At 42.4% G+C, this 22,493-nt stretch overlaps 1 protein-coding gene across 2 annotated transcripts in view; it reads right to left on the bottom strand.

Annotated features, from left to right (window-relative positions):
• The window catches only part of NIBAN1 (niban apoptosis regulator 1), a 161,697-nt gene that overhangs the window by 9,359 nt on the left and 129,845 nt on the right, over positions 1 to 22,493 (bottom strand). The window contains exons 6-12 of one of the 2 annotated variants that reach the window (XM_027083023.1): positions 21,716 to 21,831; positions 15,580 to 15,684; positions 15,118 to 15,280; positions 8,751 to 8,938; positions 5,409 to 5,570; positions 3,721 to 3,831; positions 1,253 to 1,360 (exon numbers count right to left, since the gene is read on the bottom strand). In XM_027083023.1, coding sequence (XP_026938824.1) covers positions 1,253 to 1,360; positions 3,721 to 3,831; positions 5,409 to 5,570; positions 8,751 to 8,938; positions 15,118 to 15,280; positions 15,580 to 15,684; positions 21,716 to 21,831 — 953 coding nt within the window. The remainder of the gene's footprint in view (positions 1 to 1,252; positions 1,361 to 3,720; positions 3,832 to 5,408; positions 5,571 to 8,750; positions 8,939 to 15,117; positions 15,281 to 15,579; positions 15,685 to 21,715; positions 21,832 to 22,493) is intronic. The other variant, XM_027083024.1, reaches the window with a different exon arrangement.

Raw genomic sequence — 22,493 nt, 5'->3', positions numbered from 1 at the left:
GGTTTTCTGAAGAAAAACAGCATTTACAGAATATAAAAATGACCAACGAAATTTCCGCAGTAAAATAACTCACGCAAAGGATTTTAATGTTCCAATGCTTGGAGACTCTCTAAGTTGCCAAAAAGCCCTTTTAAATTCTAAAAAGCTCTTTATCGTTTGTGCCAAGAGGGAGCCGGCCTTGCAAATGTCCCAGCTCATAGATCATGTAGCAGTAGTAGAGGCAGTAGTAAATACCATTTTCTGAGTACATACCATGTTATCAGTGAGTGGGATCTAGGTTCACACTCTGGCGGTTCCCAGCTCTGTGACTTTGGGCCCATTCCTTAGCCCCTCAGGCTTCCTCATTTGTGCAATGAGGATATAAATAGTACCTCCCCATAGGGTTGTCATGAGTGTCGTGGAGACAACCCATACAAAGTGCCAAGCACATGCAAGCACTTATCAAATGTTCACTGTATCACCCTAGCCTTCTCAGTCTTAAGAAGGATACTGCAAAGTATTATAATCTCCATTTTCTTGACGAAATCTAGGCCAAGAGAGAGGAAAAGTGATCTGCCCGAGGCCCCAGAGCTCATACACAGAGGAGCTGGGACTTGAACCCAGGTCTTGACCCAGCCTCCACAGTTGGCTTATCCACGACCCTGCTCTACAGACTAAGTCACATCTTCACAATCATGGCTGTCACTGGTTGCCTAGTGTCCGTGGCAGCTTTAAATGGTTTCAGTTTCATTGATTTCAGTAAGCATACGTTACTGGATTTAACAGAACAGATAGCCTTCTGTAATCGTGTTACTTAAGGTCTCTTCATGGATGTAGAGGTCAAGTTTCAGAGGACACGTTGGACCTGTGAGTCACACCATAATGAGGAACCCCTGGTATCCTCAGGCATTCTACGGCAACCCTTAACTTGGCTCAAACTCTGATCATTACCCTTTGAGATTCTGTCTTGTCCAAGGGTCAGCAAATCCAGCCAGCTGCTTGTTTTTGTAAATAAAGTATTATAGGAACACAGACTGCCCGTTTGTTTATGTATCACCTATGGCTGCTTCGGTGCTACAACAGCAGAATTGAGTGATTGCAACAGAAACAGTATGGCCGGGAAGCCTAAAATATTTACTCTCTGACTATTTATTGGAAAAGTTTGTTGACCCCTCCCCAGTCAAATACTGTGTGTAAGCACATCATGACCAAAAAAAATTGCTTGAACTTCATAGGCAACGACAGCAGGCTCTGGAGTAGCCCATCCCCTTACTGGTTTGCACACGGACGCCAGTGCCTTCTGCACGGTGGGAAGTGTGATTTGAACCAGCGCCTCTTGAAATATCCTCTTCCGGATGGTGCTGCTGTCATAATCATATTGCTGTCAATACAGAGATAGAAACATAGGCTAAATAGCAACATTACAATCTGTTCACTTTTGCTTCAACAAAAAACTCAGCTACTCACTTCGTCTCCCTTTCCCCCCCTAATTCCTGAGGACCCTTGTGGTGTTCCAAGGTTTCAGAGATCTTTCTGTGCAATTCTCTCACACTCTAAGGAAAGGTTATGACTGCTAATGACCCATCTTACCCTCCCCTCTCACACATGTGGAAACTGAAGTAAGATAAAAAAAAAAAACAGAGTGACTTCTGTGTTAGAAAGTTGAAGACAGAACTGGGGGATGAGTTATTATTTCACCACCCCTGTCCTGAGTTGGTCCATGGGAGTCATGATCATCTCCTTCCGTCACTCTACATCCTGAAAGCAGGATTGGTAGGTTGTAACGATTTCCACAAGGAAAGAGAGCATCTGGCTCACAGCTACATTAACACCATGGCATGTTAACCAAAGAGTGCAGTATCTGGAACTGGAAAGATGATGATTCACTCTGTTCTACATGGAACAGCCATACCTAGAGACCAGGGTTTGGTTTTATGTGTTGCTTTAAAGTGGGGAAGGCACAGACAAACTGGAGCATAGTCACAGGCATGTAAGCAGAATGGTCAGGCCAAATAAAGAATGGTTAGGGCTTCCCTGGTGGCGCAGTGGTTGAGAGTCCGCCTGCCGATGCAGGGGACACGGGTTCGTGCCCCGGTCCAGGAGGATCCCACATGCCGCGGAGCGGCTGGGCATGTGAGCCATGGCCGCTGAGCCTGCGTGTCCGGAGCCTGTGCTCCGCAACGGGAGAGGCCACAACAGTGAGAGGCCCGCGTACCACAAAAAAAAAAAAAAAGAATGGTTAAAGAGATTTATACTGGAGATAATAACTTGGGGCAAAATCATAGCTCTATTCAAACAACCAAAGGCTACCATGTGGAAGAAGGACATGAGCAAAGAGGGTAGAACTAGAATTACCAGTGGTGAGAACTTGGGCTTAGCATTAGGAAGTCTGTTCTTGTAGATAAAAGTGTCCAGGAAAGAGATGGACTGTCCTGAGACGTAAAAATTGTGTTGATGTGGCAGGCGGCATTGACATTGGGACTATCTTTTCTTTCTCAATGGCAGGTTCATTATTTTGTGTGTTACCGTGACAGATATTGCTTTTAATCTCAATGATTTGGTTGCCAGAGTTTCCTACTGCCTGTGAGGCATTAAGATCAGGTCTGAAATTCAGGGACCACCTCCTAGGCTCTGTGAGACTTTGATCTTCTGTTCCAAAGCCCTGCTTAGGGAAAGTAGGTAATAAAAAATTAGTGGACTAGGCTTAGGGATAGTTTTAGCTCTAAGCTCACCACGGACTAGCCTGTTGAGCTTACGTAAGTCATGTGATATCTTAGGAGGTCAGTTTCCTTATCTCTACAATGGAGACATATTCCAGTGATCTCACAAGTTCTTGTGAGGATCAAATGAAACAGGTTTTTAAAAAAATTTATCTTGGCTGTGTTGGGTCTTTGTTGTTGCGCGCAGGCTTTCTCTAGTTGCAGAGAACGGGGCTACTCTTCGTTGTGGTGCGTGGGCTTCTCATTGCAGTGACTTCTCTTGTTGCAGAGCACGGGCTCTAGGTGCACGGGCTTCAGCAGTTGTGGCACGTGGGCTCAGTAGTTATGGCTCATGGGCTCTAGAGCACAGGCTCAGTAGTTGCGGTGCAGGGGTTTAGTTGCTTCGCAGCATGTGGGATCTTCCTGGGCCAGGGATCAAACCTGTGTCCCCTGCGTTGGCTGGTGGATTCTTAACCACTGTGCCACCCGGGAAGTCCGGGTTGTTTTTAAAAAAGCTTAAAGATATGACCTATATATGTAAGTTCCTATTATTACAGCCATTTTAATATACACTTATGCATGAAGCACATTTAAAACAAATTCATAAAGCAGGTATCATGATGGTTAATTTAAATAGGTTTTACTATACTGTAAACTCCTCGAAGAAAGAGGGTGTGCCTTGCCTATTTTTATATTCCATGCAATACCTATCACAATCCTTTGCTTATAGTGGATAGCCAATAAATTTCAAGTCCACTTGCTATGCAAGTAAGCCTGGACACATCACTTCTGGCTGAGGAAGCGACAATGATGCCGAGGACCTGTGGTCCCTAAAGTAGCCACTAGATGGCAGAATAGGCATGAAAGTCGTGGGGGAACTGCTGCTAGGTGATAGTCACGGGTGTCTCAGGGAGGAAAGAGAAGGGGAAAGATTTTTAAAAGGCGAGGCAAGTGAAACAGAGAACTTGGTATTTTCCACTTGACAAAACAAATGGGTCACATTCTTGCTTCATGCTTCCCACAAACGAGAGAACAATTTTACCTTTAAGACTCGGAGCTTAACCTTCTCAATGGCGACTGTGGTTTTGGAGGCCTCTCCTTGGAGATGTGGGGAAAGCAACTGCTCAAAAGTGAATACCGCATTCTCCATTAGCTAGAAACCAAAACCAACACAGAAACAGACCGCAGTTACAGGCTGGGATCACTACCCTCTCCAAGTCTACATCAACTTGGAGAGAAGGAGACGATGGCCACCAAAGATGGTCACTACCCTGTGGACGACCCAGGGCAACAGGTCCTCATCCCACTACATGGATTGTGAAATGCATAGGCCCATGGCCACAGTGGCATCAGTAAGAGGCTGGGAAGCACACACACACATACCTATGCATGTATGTACACATGTATGTATCTTTTCTTCTCATCTCTTCTCCTTCCATCCTTAACTGGGAAACCCAAGACCGTGGGGTTGAGGATATCATCATTTTCTGTGGTCACCCCCTTCCTGTGTTCTCTGGTGCCTGTGGTCAGGGCTTAATGAAATGAGGTGGCCCTTTAGTTCTGCACCTCCACTTTCAGATGGATGTAAACCATGCCAGCACATCTCTCGCTCCATTTTCCAGCCTCCCACCCTACTTCTCTTCCTTTCTCTGCCAGGCTGGGAAGGGAAGCAGGGTCAGAGCTCAGTGGAGACCGTGGCTGACATGCTCGTGGGTTAGGGAATGGAAGTAGTTCAGATTTCTTATTCTCTGCACTTGTGCTTGTACCTGTTTCACCAGGGTCCAGTACTATCAAAGGGACTTCAGTCAAACCGTTGACCAATTTTGTTCCTTGTCTGTCTTTAATCCCTCACAACTCAGAGGTTAGATAATAAAGTGTGCCACTTAATCCTGCCTATAACTTTTAAGAAGAAAAATCTCCTTTCTTCCCCAAGCCTGTGATCCGAAAGCATCCAACACAATACCTTTCTCTCAGCACTTTCAACGCTGTAGTGAATTTACCTAAGAATCTGTCTCACTATCAGCTCCCCAGAGTGGAATCTGCCACAGTGTCCAACCCACAGGAAGCTCCCTTTGAACATTTGTGAAGTAGAATTGTGCTCTTAACGGCTTCAATGATCACACCCTTCCTTCATTTAGAAAGCATTAGAATATGGAACGAGTTTGAGCTATTCACTCCTGCCCTGGAGAAAAAGTTCCTTGTGGGAAAAAAAGGAACCTATCAAGGAGACCCAAGAAATCCATATTTAAAGCTCTGATTGACTGATTGATTGATTTACTTTTAACTAGGTTAGGGAATTGATTCAAGCCACTGGTTCTCCATCCTGGTTGCATATGAAAAGCAGTAGGGATGGGAGTGGAAGAAATTTTTTTTTAATTACCAAAAAGATAATATCAAAATCACTAGGAGTGTGGCCTAGACATCAGGATTTCTTAAAAGCTCCCAGATGATTCTAATCTGCCTCCAACATTAATAGCACTGATTTGACAAATCAAGTAATTATCAATTAATGCTACTTTATTTCCCTGAGATATCTCTTCTTTATGATGCTCATCAACATGGAAGAAAGATGAGCCAGCTGGAAGAGCACAAAATATGTCCTCAGTCAACATGGTGACTAAAGAAATGGGCCTCATTTCCCTGAGCTACACTAGTACACCTGTCTCATTTGCCACACTCGTTTCTCTGCTCCCCCATCCTCATCCACGTGGATGACCTCACCGCCCCTACCTCTTGCATGTAGTTCTGCGTCCTCTGGACCACCAGATCGATGTGGGGGAATCTGAAGCGGCTCTTGAGATCCTGCAGGTGCTCCTGAAGCAGGTTGACTTTACTATAACAAGGTTCCATCTTCACGGAATCCAATGGAAGATTCATAAGCCGGTCTAGATGCTGCATTTTGGTGAAGGGAAAAATTACACACACCTTCAGACTTAGGAACTATATTACACGACTATTACATATTACATAAATTCTAAACAATCACACATGTTATTAGACTGAATCACTTCTCAGATCACTACATCTGTGACATCTTCATTGTCTTATGTCCGTTCTTGGATGGGTTCCTAGGGCAGCTCTATTGCTACGATAGAGATTGGTAGAAGAACCAACTGGACGATGGAAGCTCCCAGGGCTGCGTTCAGTGGGGCTCAGTCTTGGCAAGCTCTTGATGGACTCCAAGTACCCACTACCAGAGCTCAAGAGTTCAGGAAGGCTCTTTGGCATATGGAACTGCTGTGGGCTCACAAGCCTTCTTTAATGAGTGACATCCCTCTCAGAAAATCCCAGGGAGTTCAGGATGCCCCCCGGACTCTAAGAGTAAAGCCAGAGTCCCCACAGTTCCCTGAGGCTCTGTCAGTGCCCAAGGGCTTCCCTCTGCTAGTGGATGGGGAGGTGGGTGAGATAGGAAGAGGCCTAGCCTAGAAGAGGTATCCAGTTTTAAAACCTGAGGTCCCCCCTCCTCTAGTTTGTACACGTGACAACTTGATCGATGAGGCCATACGACTTCCAGCAAGAGGACAGCAACTGACCTCATCCACTAAGGACCTCAAGTATTATCAACATAGTCTTACACTATGAGTGTTTTTGCCAACAGAATGCATCTTATTTTCCAAGCTTATTTAAAAGTAATTTAAAAAATTGAATATTGGAGATCTAGAATAAACAGGAGGGTGGGTGGAGAAAGAGAAGACAGAAAGAAAGGTGCTGAAAATGGAGGCCTACGGAGAACTGGGGAGTAACACAGTAACAGGGTGATTGTGAATAATACAGGATGTGCTGTCTGAGTTTCAGGTCACAGAAAAGAGATAAATCTAGAGTTCTAGATTTCTCTAAACAAGAATTTAACAAGGGGACTTCCCTGGTGGCTCAGTGGTTAAAAATACGCCTGCCAATGCAGGGGACACGCCACGACTACTAAGCCTGCGTTCTAGAGCCTGCGAGCCAGAACTACTGAGCTTGCATGCCACAACTACTGAAGCCCATGCGCCTAGAGCCCGTGCTCTGCAACGAAGAGTAGCCCCTGCTCACCGCAACTAGAGAAAGCCCACGTGCAGCAACGAAGACCGAACACAGCCAAAATTAAATATTAATTAATTAATTTAAAAAGATACAGAAACTTGGTTATTTATAAGAAAAAAAAAGAATTTAACAAGGGCCCACTTTCATTGTGCTTGTAAAAGGAAAATATTACTCCCTTTAAGAAGTGAGTTCTGGGGCTTCCCTGGTGGCGCAGTGGTTGGGAGTCTGCCTGCCGATGCACGGGACACGGGTTTGTGCCCCGGTCCGGGAAGATCCCACATGCCGCGGAGCGGCTGGGCCCGTGAGCCATGGCCGCTGGGCCTGTGTGTCCGGAGCCTGTGCTCCGTGACAGGGGAGGCCACAACAGTGAGAGGCCCGCGTACCGCAAAAAAAAAAAAAAAAAAAAAAGTGAGTTCTGGAGAACCTCACTGAAGTAGAATTAATGACCAAAAGCATGCTGTCAAACTTGCCCCTTGACATATAATTTGTAATGTGTCTATTTTTTTAAATATCATTAAACAGACAGGAGAGGAAAAATCAATCGGTTACCACTTTGCTCCTGTAAGATTGGCAGGAGTTAAACAAGTGATTCCCTAATGCTGACGGGAATATAAAGGAGAAAGTCCTCTGCCATGTACAATTGGTAGAATTGTAAAATTTTAATTCTTTTTTTGGGAAGCAAATGGAAACATCAGTTAACATGAGAAATATTCCTACCTTTCAGCAATCCTGTCCTAGGCATCTATCCCATAGAAATAAAAGCATCAAAGTAAATGAATATATATAACAAGATTATTTATTGCAGCTTTGTTCAGGGTGCTAGCAACATTTGGATGATTGAATAAATCATGGTGTATTCATACATGAAATATTATGCGGTTATTACAAAAAATGATTTAGAGCTAGAACAGTTAACTTAAAAATCGTTTCATGAGGTATTTTTGAATGAGAAAACTGAAAAGCAGAGCAGTACATATAATATAATCCCATTTTTCTAAGAGCAAACTACCTAAAAAAACATAGCCTACAAAATGTGTGTGTTTTATAGGCTATATGAGCATGGAGAAAAGCACAGAATAGCATATGCTAAGTTGTTAACACTAGTTGCTTGAGTCGAAGGAGGGTATATGGGGGGAGGTGGGAGAGTAAAGTTAAGTTCAAAAAAAGGCTACAATAAGAAACCTCAAAATATTTACAAATGATCTTGTTTATATACAATTTTGTGTATGTATGCATTAAAAAAAAAAAGAAAGGGAAAGAAACAGAGGTGTCTGGTTTTATCCACTGACTTGTAGGGATGTCTATCGTGATATGGCAAGTGTAAAACAAAGCTGCCCAGTTATGTCTGTCAGTGATTCTCAAATTTTAGGATACATCAGGTCCTCTGGAGGTCTTGTTAAAACAGACTGCTGGGCCCTACCCCAGAGTTTCTGATCTGGTAAATCATCAGTGGGGCAGCCATATGATGATGATGATGCTGGTCCAAGGACCATACTTTGAGAAACATTGGTTTTTATCATGAGTCCATACTTTTGGAAGCAGACAAACCAACAAACAGAATTTATATAAATGAGGATATACGGGTATATATTTGTATGAACAAGGGAGAAGCAGGTGAAAACACATACTGAGTTATTTATATTAGTTAATTCAGGGAGTTGGAAGTGGAGAGGGCTTAGGAGTTGGGGGTGGACTAAAATCAGGTGGGTATGGGTGATGGTGATTCATTTTGCCTTTATATAAGTATTTTTGTATATTGTTTACCTTATACAAGCATGTTATTATTTTTGCAACTTGAAAACCATTAATAAAGGAAAGCAGGTAGATAGATGGATGAATGGATGAATGAATAATGTGTTTGAATGAATCGCAGAAAGGCTAGATGAATAGATGGAAGGGGAGCTGAATGGAAGGAAGGAAAGAAGGAAGGAAGGGAGAGAGGGAGGGAGGGAGAGAGGGAGGAAAGAATGAATGAATGCAGATAAAGACCCACAGAAAGGCAGTCCCAGGCAGACAATTCACACTCCACTCCCTGGCTTCGTATCCTACCTCCTTTAGCTGGGCACTGTCTTTGGTGGTCTGAAAGTTCTGGTTAAGTTCATCCACTTCTTTTTCAAAGAGTGAGCGTACTTCACTGAATCCTGAGCTCACCGGTCCCATGAGCTCCTCCAGAATGGATGCCAGGAATGGTTGCACACTCTCTGCACAACTTCTCTCTGCTGGCTGAGCCACCATCGCTGAGGTAGGAAATAGTCAGAAAACCGTGAGTGATGGCAGAATTGGATTCAGAGGCACTGGAGCGGGGCCGGGCTGGACAGTGCCCCACAGAGCCCTTTAACAGCCAAGGCAAGCTCAAATGGGCAAGACAGACCAACACAGTGAGTCCTGTGCCAGCACTCACTAGAATGGAAAACCATCAAAGAGAATCTCTCTTTGAGAATTGGAACAAGGAGAATCTCTCCCCTCCCCAAGATTACCTCTCCCCTGGGATGAAATGCATTTTTCTGCTTGGTCCCTATGAATATATAATGCCTATTACAAAAAAAAAGAAAATGCCAAGGACCCATGTATTTCCTATCAATCATCATCATTATAAATTCATAGTTTGTCTTCTAAAAACACAATTTATTAAGTTTTAATTCATTTTTCTAAGCGTTAACCAATCGATATAATTCAATTCCCCTCCCCACTTCTCCAGGGCCTTTTTAAAAGCTCAAGTACCATCTTTTTGTGGGGCAAATGGAAACAAATTCTAACTGGTTTGCCACCCCGCCTCCCATCCCCACCCCCAATTTTAAAACACACGCTATTTTTTCTGATAATCAAGGATGACATGCTTAGTGACAGAAACATAAAGAGTACAGAAAATCATAAAGAGGGATTAAAAAAAAAATGTAACCATACTCTTACTTCCCAGAGGAAATACTGCCGTTTGATTGATTGACTTATTTATTTATTTATTTTTCAACATCTTTATTGGAGTATAATTGCTTTACAATGGTGTGTTTCTGCTTTATAACAAAGTGAATCAGTTATGCATATACGTATGTTCCCATATCTCTTCTCTCCTGCGTCTCCCTCCCTCCCACCCTCCCTATCCCACCCCTCTAGGTGGTCACAAAGCACCAAGCTGATCTCCCTGTGCTATGCGCTGCTTCCCACGAGCTATCTATTTTACGTTTGGTAGTGTATATATGTCCATGCCACTCTCTCACTTTGTCACAGCTTACCCTTCCCCCTCCCTATATCCTCAAGTCCATTCTCTAGTAGGTCTGTGTCTTTATTCCCATCTTGTCTCTAGGTTCTTCAAGACATTTTTTTTTCTTAGATTCCATATATATGTGTTAGCATACGGTATTTGTCTTTCTCTTTCTGACTTACTTCGTTCTGTATGACAGACTCTAGGTCCATCCACCTCACTACAAATAACTCAATTTCCTTTGCTTTTATGGCTGAGTAATATTCCATTGTATATATGTGCCACATCTTCTTTATCCATTCATCTGTTGATGGACACTTAGGTTGCTTCCATGTCCGGGCTATTGTAAATAGAGCTGCAATGAACATTGTGGTACGTGACTCTTTTTGAATTATGGTTTTCTCAGCGTATATGCCCAGTAGTGGGATTGCTGGGTGGTATGGTAGTTCTATTTTTAGTTTTTTAAGGAACCTCCATACTGTTCTCCATAGTGGCTGTATCATATCAATTCACATTCCCACTAGCAGTGCAAGAGCGTTCCCTTTTCTCCACACCCTCTCCAGCATTTATTGTTTCTAGATTTTTTGATGATGGCCATTCTGACTGGTGTGAGATGATATCTCATTGTAGTTTTGATTTGCATTTCTCTAATGATTAGTGATGTTGAGCATTCTTTCATGTGTTTGTTGGCAGTCTGTATATCTTCTTTGGAGAAATGTCTATTTAGGTCTTCTGCCCATTTTTGGATTGGGTTGTTTGTTTTTTTTGTTATTGCACTGCATGAGCTGCTTGTAAATTTTGGAAATTAACCCTTTGTCAGTTGCTTCATTTGCAAATATTTTCTCCCATTCTGAGGGTTGTCTTTTGGTCTTGTTTATGGTTTCCTTTGCTGTGCAAAAGCTTTGAAGTTTCATTAGGTCCCATTTGTTTATTTTTGTTTTTATTTCCATTTCTCTAGGAGGTGGGTCAAAAAGAGAAGGGTAGTAAAGATCCCGATTCAGTAAGTCTGGATACGACATGGAAATCTGCATTTATTTTTAAGTGCTAAGGTGATTCTCATGATTAACCAGGTTTAGAAGCAGCAATGCAGTAAAGGAAGTTTGAGTTGGAAGAGGCTTGAGCTCACTCTGTGGATGGAAGTCTAGCTTTGCGGAACTCTTTAAGTCACCTAACCTCATACAGGATCAAAGAAGTACAAACTCATCTCAGTGTCCAGGCCCTCATTTTACAGATGTGAAAAAGGGGGCCTGGAGATGTTAGCTGATTCAACCAAGGTCACACCCTAATTTTCAGATCCAGAATTATAATTCAAATATATTTGTTTATTTTTATTGGCAAATAACTTGCTTATGGTGAGACAAATGGCCACATTCTTATTTCAATTTGCAGAAATATTTCACACAGTTACAGAGGGTCAGACTGCCTCTTACTCTGAGAATCCGAGATGACCAATACTATTGATACTATGAGTAACTCACAAATATTTGAGATATAAAATATTAACCAGGTCGTACAATTACTAGGGAAAAACCCCTTTCTATTGTATGATTCAAATATGAAACAATCTATGACTCCTAAAAATAACTTACTTGATACCAAAATGCAAAATCGTTTGCCAGGAAGATAAATGAATTATTTATAAATTAACTCTGAGAGAAGAACTATTTGAAAAGTGTCTAATTGAAATTTCAGAATAATCACGAACACGGGTAATATACATAAAAGATTTAGCAACTGGCTGATGTCCGCTGCTGCATGGGGGCAGAGAGAGGCACAGGGAGGGGTCGTGGAAGGCCATGCTCCTCTCTGCTTGATCCCCCCTTGCCTATGTACCACCATGTGCTCCAGCCCCCTCTCTGTGCCTTTATTCAGTGTTCCTTTCACCTGTGCCTTCCTTCCTCCACCTCTGCTTGTAAACATCCTACTCACCTCTTCAAGGCCAAGTTTTTTTGTTGTTTTTTTTTGCCGGTATGCAGGCCTCTCACTGTTGTGGCCTCTCCCGTTGCGGAGCACAGGCTCCGGATGCGCAGACCCAGCGGCCACGGCTCACGGGCCCAGCCGCTCTGCGGCATGTGGGATCCTCCCGGACCAGGGCACGAACCCGTGTCCCCTGCATCGGCAGGCGGACTCTCAACCACTGTGCCACCAGGGAAGCCCTCAAGGCCAAGTTTAAATTTCACCTACTCAGGACAGCCTAATGCCCGGAACCACCACACAGCTTCCTGAACTATGGTCTGCTGGTGTTTCCTTAATGATCGAATAAATTTTACATCCCACACAGGTATGCTCTGCTATTTTTCAAGGATGCAGAGATGCTGCTGTAATGATTCATGTGTTGTGACACATTAATTCAAGAGCCATACATTAATTCAGTTGAGCAGAGTGATTAAGAGAGAATACGCTGGGGCTGGGGGCTGGGTTTGTTCTGACTGTCACACTCTACCTTTGGAATCTCAGGCAAATTACTTAATCTCTACCTCAGTTTTCTCATCTGTAAAATGGGGATCATAAGAGTAATTACTCTGAGGGTTATGGTGAGGATTAAATGAGTTCACTGTGTTCAAAGTGCTCAGAACCCTATGTGACCCTCTGGAAGTACTCAGTAACTGTTAGCTTTTACTATACCTGTTAGCATTACCATTCTTTCCCATCAACTGACACTAAAACAGTACTCCCATTGTGAGGAGCCCACATGGTTTTTTGAAGTCGAAATGGTTCCTGCTTAGGAACCGCTGTGCTCTCTGTTCTTGTCTCTTTTATGGCATTTATAATATTTTTCCTTCTCTTTCAGTATCTGTGACATGCTTTTTATCCTCTTCTACTTGTAAAACCATGTCTTCTTCTTTGACTCTTCAAAGACCTTGTATTCAGCAGGAGCAGAATAAATGCTTATTAAATGAGTCGGTATTTGTGGGGCAGAACTTAAGCCAGTTGCTTCACTCTCAAGAGTCATACAGGAAGAAATGGAGAGATTGCTACTTTAATACTCCCAAAGTTTTTTTCTTGAAATCCAAAGTCCTTTATCAATGCAGGCTGATGTGCAGTTTCTTGTTTTAAAGGGAGAGAACCAGAGGCCTGGTTACAATGTGTTTCTGATATTCCGTTTTAAAAAGACCTGATCACGATTTCCTTTCAAGGCTTCCTTTAGGAAACAAACACTAGTCCAGGGCAGAATATTTTTCCATTTTATGTGAAATATACTGGAGCCACAGAGATTTAGGCAAGAGAGAAAGAGAGACCGGTTTAATTCAGGCCATGAGAATGGCCACTGTTAGGCTCAGCTCAGCTCCAGACAAACAGAATGTATCCGGGCACAGGAGTTGGGTGTTGGCAGTTTTAAGCTGTATAAAGCATTTCAATATACAGTCAACTCTAGATCTGTTGAGCTAATAAAGGAATAAGAGATCTGGATAATAGGAAACAGAAAACTCTCTGAAGTTAATTTATATCTGGCTTTTGAAGGCATCACCTGAACGGATAAACAACAGATTCAGACACACACTCCTTTGCTCTAGTTATGCCTCCTCCAACCTCCTCTCAGGAGGACCTGTTAGAAGAGCCTGGAGCGAGCTGGGCTGCAGTATGAACAGGGCCTGAAGTGCAGAGGATAACCCACCAAGCAGAAAATCCCATTAGGTTCTAAGTCTCTTGAGCACAGGAACTGGGTCTTCCCTGTTCACTGCTAAAGCTCCATCGCCTTGCTCAGAAAGCACTTAGTGACTATATTTTGAATGAACGAGTGAGTGAATAATTTGAAAGCTGACTATCTAAGAAGATTGCTGATAAACCATCGCAGATGAGCCGGCGTGCTTCCCCTCTGAAATGATGTTCAGTGTGGTGTGCTTTTTGGGATGTAGGAATGCAGAACCATAGAATTTTATCCTGTAGGATTCGTCAGAGGTCATCTAAGCTCTCTTGTGTGGAAACACGCACACTTCTTTCTTTCAAGGGCCAGATACTGCACGTTTTCAGCTTTGCCGTCCCTAAGGTCTCAGTTCCAACGACTCAACGGTGCCTTTGTAGCATGAAAGCAGCCTCAGCCAATACACAAACGAGTGGGCACAGCTGTCTTCCAAGAAAATGCTATTTACAAAAATAGGCGGCAGGCCAGCTTTGGCCCAAGGGCCAGTTGGCTGACCCCAATCTCATAGGCCCTCCCATGTGATTTCAGAGGAGGATACTGAGGCACATAGAAGTCGAGGGACCTCCCTGAGCACACAGGACCATCTACCATTAGAGCTGGGACTATAGACGGTTCCCTACTTAGGATGGTTTGACTTACCGATTTTTCAAGTTTACAGTGGTGTGAAAGCAATAGGCGTTCAGCAGGAACTGTACCTCACATTTTGAATTTTGATCTTTTCTGGGGCTAGTGATAAGCAGTAAGATTCTCTCTCATGATGCTGGGCCGTGTCAGCAGCCGCAATTCCCCATCAGCCACCGCATCACGAGGGTAAACAACCAATACACTGACAACCATTCTGTACCCAGACAACCTTCTGTTTTTCATCTTTGGTACAGTATTCAATAAATTAAGCGAGATATTCAATACTTTATTATAAAAGAGACGTTGTGTTAGATGATTTTTCCCAACTGTAGGCTAATATAAGTGTTCTGAGCGTGTTTAAGGTAACTATGCTAAGCTATGGTATTTGGTAGGTTAGATGTACTAACGCATTTTCAACTTACGATGGGTTTATTGGCATGTAACCCCATCATAAGTGGAGGAAGATCTGTAGGATCCAGATTTATTGACTCTAAGCCCAAAGTTTTTTTCTTGTTAAAGGAAAATCCATTATTCACTGATTCAAATATTCACTGTGAGTCTGCATATACCAGCCATGGTACTAGGCACTGGGAATACCTGAGTGAACCAGGGCAGCATGGCCCTGCTCTTCGAGAGCTTACAGCAGGGAGAGGGCAGGAGCAGAGCCATTACAATTTGGTATGAGAAGTGCTACAACGGGAGAGGTGCAGGATCAGGATACACAGGCACCACTACAAGGCAAGCAGCAACGTTTCCTCCACCCTGTGTCCTTGACGTTTCCATGCGGAGGCCCTTCAGAGCACCATCAGTACGCTCCTATTTCAAGTGTTATCATCTCCTTCCAAGTCCCTCCTGTAATTCTCCTCTAAAACTAGGAATTCTCACTATGTGATGGAGCCTTAGATACACAGTTTATCTAGTTTGTAGGAGCATGGATTATCTCCACTGACCTTTGATCTTTCCAATTAAAAAGTTCTTTGAGTTCACAATCTGATCCATGTCTGAACGGATGGTGCCTTCCAGGCCTTTTGTCAGAGCCCTGCATTCCTCCTTCAGTGCACTTAACCCTTCTGAAACTTGATGCCGAACCAGGTTGTAGGCCTCTTCGAGGAGCTGCAACAGAGAACAACACAGAAATTGGGGCTCTGTCGTGCGTCAGCACCTGAGGGAGTCAAGTAGAGGCGGGCGGGTTAATTGCAGACAATCGCAACATAAACAAAACTGCACACACATTCTAATTTGTTTTTCAAAGTTTGAGTCTGTTTGGGTTAGTCCTCGTGTAAGTGAGACTGAGCAGACTGGGCAGTTCTCCACCCAGGGAAGGAATTACGTATTTAAAAAAAAACTAAAAAGAGAAGGGAAAGGCATGTTCATTTTGAGTAGCACAGCTGCAGGGCAAAATCATTGCTTACACCGAACCAGGCCCTCTTTCTGTCGTTCTTCTTCCCCTTCATTTTAGGCAGGATGTCTGTCTGAAGGGTTGGCATGAGCTCCTCCATCACCAGGTTACTCAGGATCTGTCAAGAGGAGGAGAGCCTCAGAGCTGGTTTAGTCGGTGACGCCTAAATCTCAGCATCAGGCTAACTGAAGGTGTCATGACCGGCCAACCCCGTCCTGGCTACATAAGATTGTCCTGCGCTACGTGAAATCTGTTAGGTTAATAGTTTAACTCTGGGTCTGAGGCCACAGAAATCTCTAGGAAGACAATCCTAGATGGTAAACGTTCTTAAATATCTGCAAGGAACAGTCACGCCTGTTGACATTTTCCCATTGGAAAGGACAAATTCCTCAATTCAAACTTCTACTAGTCAAACTAGAAGAATCTAGCCCGTTTAGGATAAGAGGGGGAACTTCCATTATAGATAAGGGTATCCTTAGCAAAATTGTGAAGGGGGTCAGGCTTGGTTTTGGTGGCTTGAGTTCTTGTCTGTATCCCCTGAGACCGTCGTTTCCCCTGGAGCTTTCTTGGGATCTAAGTGTCTTCATGCTCTTTGTCTCTACTGCACCCTGAATCCCACCTCCATCTTCTTTAAAGTTTAGAAAAAGAAGGGGATAACAAATACTTTGGAACAACTGGACATTGGTGGGATGAGTAGAATATGGGCGAGGCTTGTCTACAGTTTTCAGGGTGTTTTTAAAAAAATATTGCTCCCAAGTCTTTCCTAAAATGCTGAGGTGAAGCAGCATTTTTGAGGAGTTTAAGAGGAACTTGACATGTGCAAACTCCATAGAAATCAGCAAGTCCAAACATTAGGTTCAAGTACATCATCAATAATTCATGAACCTCATCTTGCCCAGTGGAGCAAATTCTTGTTTGGAACACATCTGCCCAAGAGTGATGGAAGTGTTGGCATGGGGAGAGTGAGCTGAGAGAGTAAGGACACTGAAGCCAGAACTTCAAATCAATGGGAAATATTGTCTTAGTTTAAAAGTATTAAATTCAAGAATCATAATAATTGTCCAAATTTATCCTTTTGCAGAGATTGGCTTGAATCTGATCATGAGTGTGAAAGGGATTTGAAAGATGAAAATGTTATACCGTCCAAAGAAAAAGAACATTCCATCTGGGTGGGCTTATAGTTTTCTTTTAGTCTTTCCCATACAATGCTCCAAGAAATTTGGTTCTATTTTATAACTTAAGGGATTGGAAAGGAAATATGTCTGGAAAAAAAAGGAGGGGGATGGGAGTGCGTTGAAAGCAGGGGGTGGGGGTTGGTGATGAGGGAATAGCTCTGGGGCAGGCAGAGGCCAACTCTGTCTCATCCCAACAGCTCTTCTTCCTGTAAACGTCAGCCCCACCACATCCTGACCTTGTGAGGATCCTCACCTGCCCAGGATCTGCTCTGAGATTCCTTACCTTGGTCAGCCCTCCATGAGCAGGGTCCAAAACCCTGGGGCTATCGGAAAGAAAGTAGCTAATCTCATAAAACCAATCATACTAATGAAGGAGTTTCCCCAACCTTCCCTCTTCAGAATAGAATCCACTGAGTTTTACCATAAGGAAACTAAAGATATCTCTCGTGCTTTAAAAACGGGGGTGGGGGGTGGGGGGTGTAAATTTAATTGCTGGGATTTAACTGGGAGATTTTAAAATTCCACCACACATGTACGAAACCAAACCCGGCATTAGGTTGATCGAAACCAAGAAACGCAGGCCCGCTCCCTGAAGGCCATACCACCTGTTACCTTCCAGATGCTGCAGCTGCGAGGAAGGTGTGAGGCCCAGAGAGACTGCCCTCCTTCCTGAGGCTGGCCCCATGGTCTGATCAGGCTGTTGGCCTTGTGCCCTTTGTGTTACTCAGCAACCATGGGTGAAAGAATCCATTTAAATGGGTCACATTCAAGGTCATTAGACAAAAGACAACCTGTGGACAAGGCCTAAAAAAATGTGGATAGTCTTCTGGTCTTGAAACCACCCTGATCTGTGGGAATTTTGAACTGTTCTCTTGGCCCATCTGGTTAATTTAAAGGCAAATAATAAGTATACCACATAGCTTGTACTTACATTTTACAAAATGCTTTCCCTCATGACTTTATTTGATACATTTTTTATTAAGCAGAAAATATATTGATCCTTTTACTGGTGTACAAATATTTTCACCTTAATAGTCTGTCAGGCAAGTTATTCTAAGATATTTGCTTTGCCTAGACACTTGCCTAAAATAACCATCAACACGAGGGCATGCCATACTAGCTGTGTGAGTCATTACTATGAAGATAATACTGTAACAATGCTGAAAATCTTCTGAATACAGTCCCCTAGGATAGAAGGGGTTAGGACAATGTTATGATTAAGTTCTTAGCAGACATGAAAAAAATGCAAATAAATTCAGTGCTTTAAACAAAAGATGTCATATTCTCAAACTCAGTTATGCTATGCCCTTTTCTTTAACTACTTGGTAGCTTCTTTGGGGCGCTGACCTCTTTTTTCTGTGGGTCGTAGGACAGACACCTTTTCAGCTCCATGTGCGAGTGGTTACAGTGAAGCTTACCCTCACCAGGCCCCACACAGTAAAGTCTTGAAAGTTATTTCCTTTTACCAGCTTCTTAAAGGATCACCTGACATGGCTCAAAATGCGTATCTGTCACAGACTGGCTTTGTGACTTGGGCCAACTTCTCTGAATGTTCTTTCTCTCGCCTGGAGGGTACTGGACAAATTATCCTGAAATGCCTTTCCAGTGCTCACACCTGATGAGTCTGTGATTTCACCAAAGAAACTTAGATTCCTGGGGGAGCAAAACTTCATATTGGGTCACTTGATAACTCCAGATTTTACTGATTTCTTCTCTGGTTTTTGTTTTGTTTTGTTTTCCCCTTTAAGGTATTTTTTTTATACAGCAAAATTAACACCTTCCTGTGACTGCTTTGTGCTAATGCTTTATGATGTCCATATATGAACAGACCCACATATGTACCCACACACACTGCTAAGGCTGCCTTGTTCTCTGGATGTTTCTAGGTATGTCTTGCCTCAACACGATGGCAAGGGATGAGTCATTTCATTCTTTTACACTTTAGAGCAATTCACACCTATCAGCCCAAACTAAAGAGCAGAAAGTCAACAAAAGAAAACAAACTCAATACCTAACTCCCAGAAAGGACTTAGTACCTGCTTTCAATGCAATCGTGAAGGAATGTGAGCTGATGTGAGATTTCAAATGAAAGAAAAAAATCAAGTACCCTGGCTAAACTCAAGGAGCTAAATAACTGTTTAACTTGGTATAGTCCCATGGTTGATGTTGATCTTTCACTGGACCAGAAGTCGGAAGCCATCATTTGCTTTGCCATTTATCCACTTAGCATGTGACCAAAACAATCAGCTCCACAAGGCAAGGACCATGCTGCCTTGTCCATCTCTGGTTCACTAGCACCCAGCATAGTGCCTGGAATATAGCAGCTCAATAAATAATTGTTGAATGGATAAAACTGAGCAAGTCACTTAATCGCTCTATTCTTCCCTCAGTTTTCTCATTTACAAAATGGAAATAATAACTGCTCTACATATCTCATGAGATTGACAAAACGAACAGAGTTAGGATTTGAACATAAAAAGTACCATACAATGGCATTTTAATACTGGTATATCTATTAAATATGCATGTTTATATAACAGGCCAATCAATGGCAAGTGGTTCAGCCTCCCCTATGCTTTCGTTTTTCTTTTTGGCATAAGTATGGCTAGTCCTTAATCCTCTCAGATGTATAAATGGATGTGCTTCCTCCAAATATCAGAAACCAAGAATTGATTAAAGTTCTTGAGTAAGTCTCAGGATGGAAAATAAATGAGTTTAGAATCCACCAAAAAAAAAAAAAAAAAGAAAATAAACAAACGGGACCTAATGAAACTTAAAAGCTTTTGCACAGCAAAGGAAACCATAAACAAGATGAAAAAACAACCCTCAGAATGGGAGAAAATATTTGCAAACAAAGCAACTGACAAAGGATTAATCTCCAAAATTTACAAGCAGCTCATGCAGTTCAGTATCAAAAAAACAAACAACCCAATCCAAAAATGGGCAGAAGACTTAAATAGACATTTCTCCAAAGAAGATATACAGATTGCCAACAAACATATGAAAGGATGCTCAACATCACTAATCATTAGAGAAATGCAAATCAAAACAATGAGGTATCATCTCACACCGATCAGAATGGCCATGATCAAAATATCTACAAATAAATGCTGGAGAGTGTGTGGAGAAAAGGGAACCCTCTTGCACTGCTGGTGGGAAATGTAAATTGATACAGCCACTATGGAGAACAGTATGGAGGTTCCTTAAAAAACTAAAAATAGAACTACCATATCACCCAGCAATCCCACTACTGGGCATATACCCTGAGAAAACCATAATTCAAAAAGAGTCACGTACCACAATGTTCATTGCAGCTCTATTTACAATAGCCAGGACATGGAAGCAACCTAAGTGTCCATTGACAGATGAATGGATAAAGAAGATGTGGCACATATATACAACGGAATATTACTCAGCCATAAAAAGAAATGGAATTGAGTTATTTGCAGTGAGGTGGATGGACCTAGAGTCTGTCATACAGAGTCAAGTAAGTCAGAAAGAGAAAAACAAATACCGTATGCTAACACATATATATGGAATCTAAAAAAAAAAAAAACCTCTAGGTTCTGAAGAACCTAGAGGCAGGATGGGAATAAAGACGCAGACCTACTAGAGAATGGACTTGAGGACATGGGGAGGGGGAAGGGTAAGCTGGGACGAAGTGAGAGAGTGGCATGGACATATATACACTACCAAACGTAAAGTAGATAGCTAGTGGGAAGCAGCCGCATAGCACAGGGAGATCAGCTCAGTGCTTTGTGACCACCTAGAGGGGTGGGATAGGGAGGGTGGGAGGGAGATGCAAGAGGGAGGAGATATGGAGACATATGTATATGTATAACTGATTCACTTTGTTATAAAGTAGAAACTAACACACCATTGTAGAGCAGTTATACTCCAATAAAGATGTTAAAAAAAGAAAAAGAAAAAGGAAGAAGAAGGGGGAGAAGGAGGAGGAAAAGACTCTGAGTCATATGGTAAAACAGTAAAGAACAGCCCACTACCATGAGAAAATGATTTTGGCTTTAGATGTTTAATGACCATACAAAGGCAAGACACCATCTGGCATCTTCCAAATATTGTTCCCTAATAACAAATTTCACACTTGCTATTCTGGGATATGAGGGGAAATTAAAGAATAGCATTCTTGGACCCTGTATGCCTTTAATTAAATAATGCCCATACCCAGCCTCCTCTTCCTGGCTGAATCAGCTGTGTGATTGCTGTCCTTATGGAGGATGAGGTCACATCATGAAGTACAGTCTCCTTGGAGATTGTAACAAAGTGCCTGGTACCAAACCAACCAAGACACTTAGCCTATGACTGACATTTAATCAGGGTCTTGGGAAATTATACTGGACCACAGGGAATAGAGTACCAGAAAAGGTAAATGAAACATATAGAAAACTACCTAATGCTTTCAAAATTTGTTTCCTTTAATTACTTCCTTTATAAATCATTCCATAGATAAAGACAGCTATTTGCCAGATACTTTTCCAACAACATCTCATTTAATTCTCACAACCCTGCAAAACAAACACTGTCATTCCTATTTTTTTCAGAGGAGTAACCTGAGACTAAAAGCGGTTAAATAAGGTTGGCAGGCTTTAACCCAAGTCTTCTGACCTAAAGCCCCACCACACACCTTGCACTATGCCACACTGCTCACATTTGCTTCTAGTTTGGAAGCATGAGGTCATTTGAGAGAATATGTATTTTCCAGAAAGAAACTGGAAGTAGCTCTTCCATTGCAGTTGCAGTATTTTGGGCTGCCCTATTTAGTGTCTGGTCTGGAGGTCTTTAGAGAAGGTGTCCAATAGTTTGCTGACCAAACGCTTCTAGACAATGAGAGAAATGGCCTTTGGAACCACATCCTCCATGCTTGCAACTTTTTAAATTTGCTTATTTATTATGACCCTGACCTCCTACCACTCAGATGGAGAATAGGATCCAAAAGTCTGAGCCCCATGTTACCTGGACTTCATCCCCAGTGATCATTTCCCACGAGCCATAGTGTCCCTTCTCCTGTCGGAAGAATTGCACAGCTTCTAAAAAGGCTTGGACTTCAAATGTCGTCTGCTTCATGTAATCTAAAAGAAAGAGGCAAGGGCATTTAGCAAACAAAACCACTTTATTTTACATTTTTCCATGGTTCAGAGACCCAGCATTACCTGAATATTACAAGGGATAGAATTATGAGACACAAAAAAGTTAAGCAAGTACTGAATTCCAAATTCATTTGCAGGTGTATATCACATGACTTGCTCACTCTACCAGCTGATTAATTCTATCAGTTACTAGACATGCTGGTTATGACCAGAGCAAATCTATCCCCCTTTATCTCTCTTGTATTTCCCTTAGACACCCTGGCACTTAGTGGCTTTATGCCACCAACTATAACACCTCAGTAAGGCAGACTATTCCTCAAAGTGCCTCATGTACCCAAGGTATCCCCTCCCAGTTTCCCAAATAAAACTCCAATTTCTCTGTGACCTGATATTAACTTTCTGTCAAAAGGACATCAATATAATAGGCTGATTTATACAAATGAAGGATAGTAATTGCTAACACATATAGCAAGATACTGTTCTTCTAAGCATGTTACATACTTCATTGAAACCTCACAGAAACCTCTGAGGTGAGTATTATCATCTCCAGCTTGTAGATGAGGAGACTATAGCACAGGAAGCACAGAAAGTTGAATTAATTGCCAAAGGTCATATACCAATAAGGGTATGAACTCAGATAGTTT

This window comes from Aethalodelphis obliquidens, unplaced genomic scaffold, assembly GCF_003676395.1.
Source record: "Aethalodelphis obliquidens isolate GAN/ISIS:26980383/991018 unplaced genomic scaffold, ASM367639v1 scaffold48, whole genome shotgun sequence".
NCBI lineage: Eukaryota > Metazoa > Chordata > Mammalia > Artiodactyla > Delphinidae > Aethalodelphis > Aethalodelphis obliquidens.
Note: the sequence above shows the minus strand (reverse complement) of the source record. Positions and strands in the feature narration are given on the sequence as shown.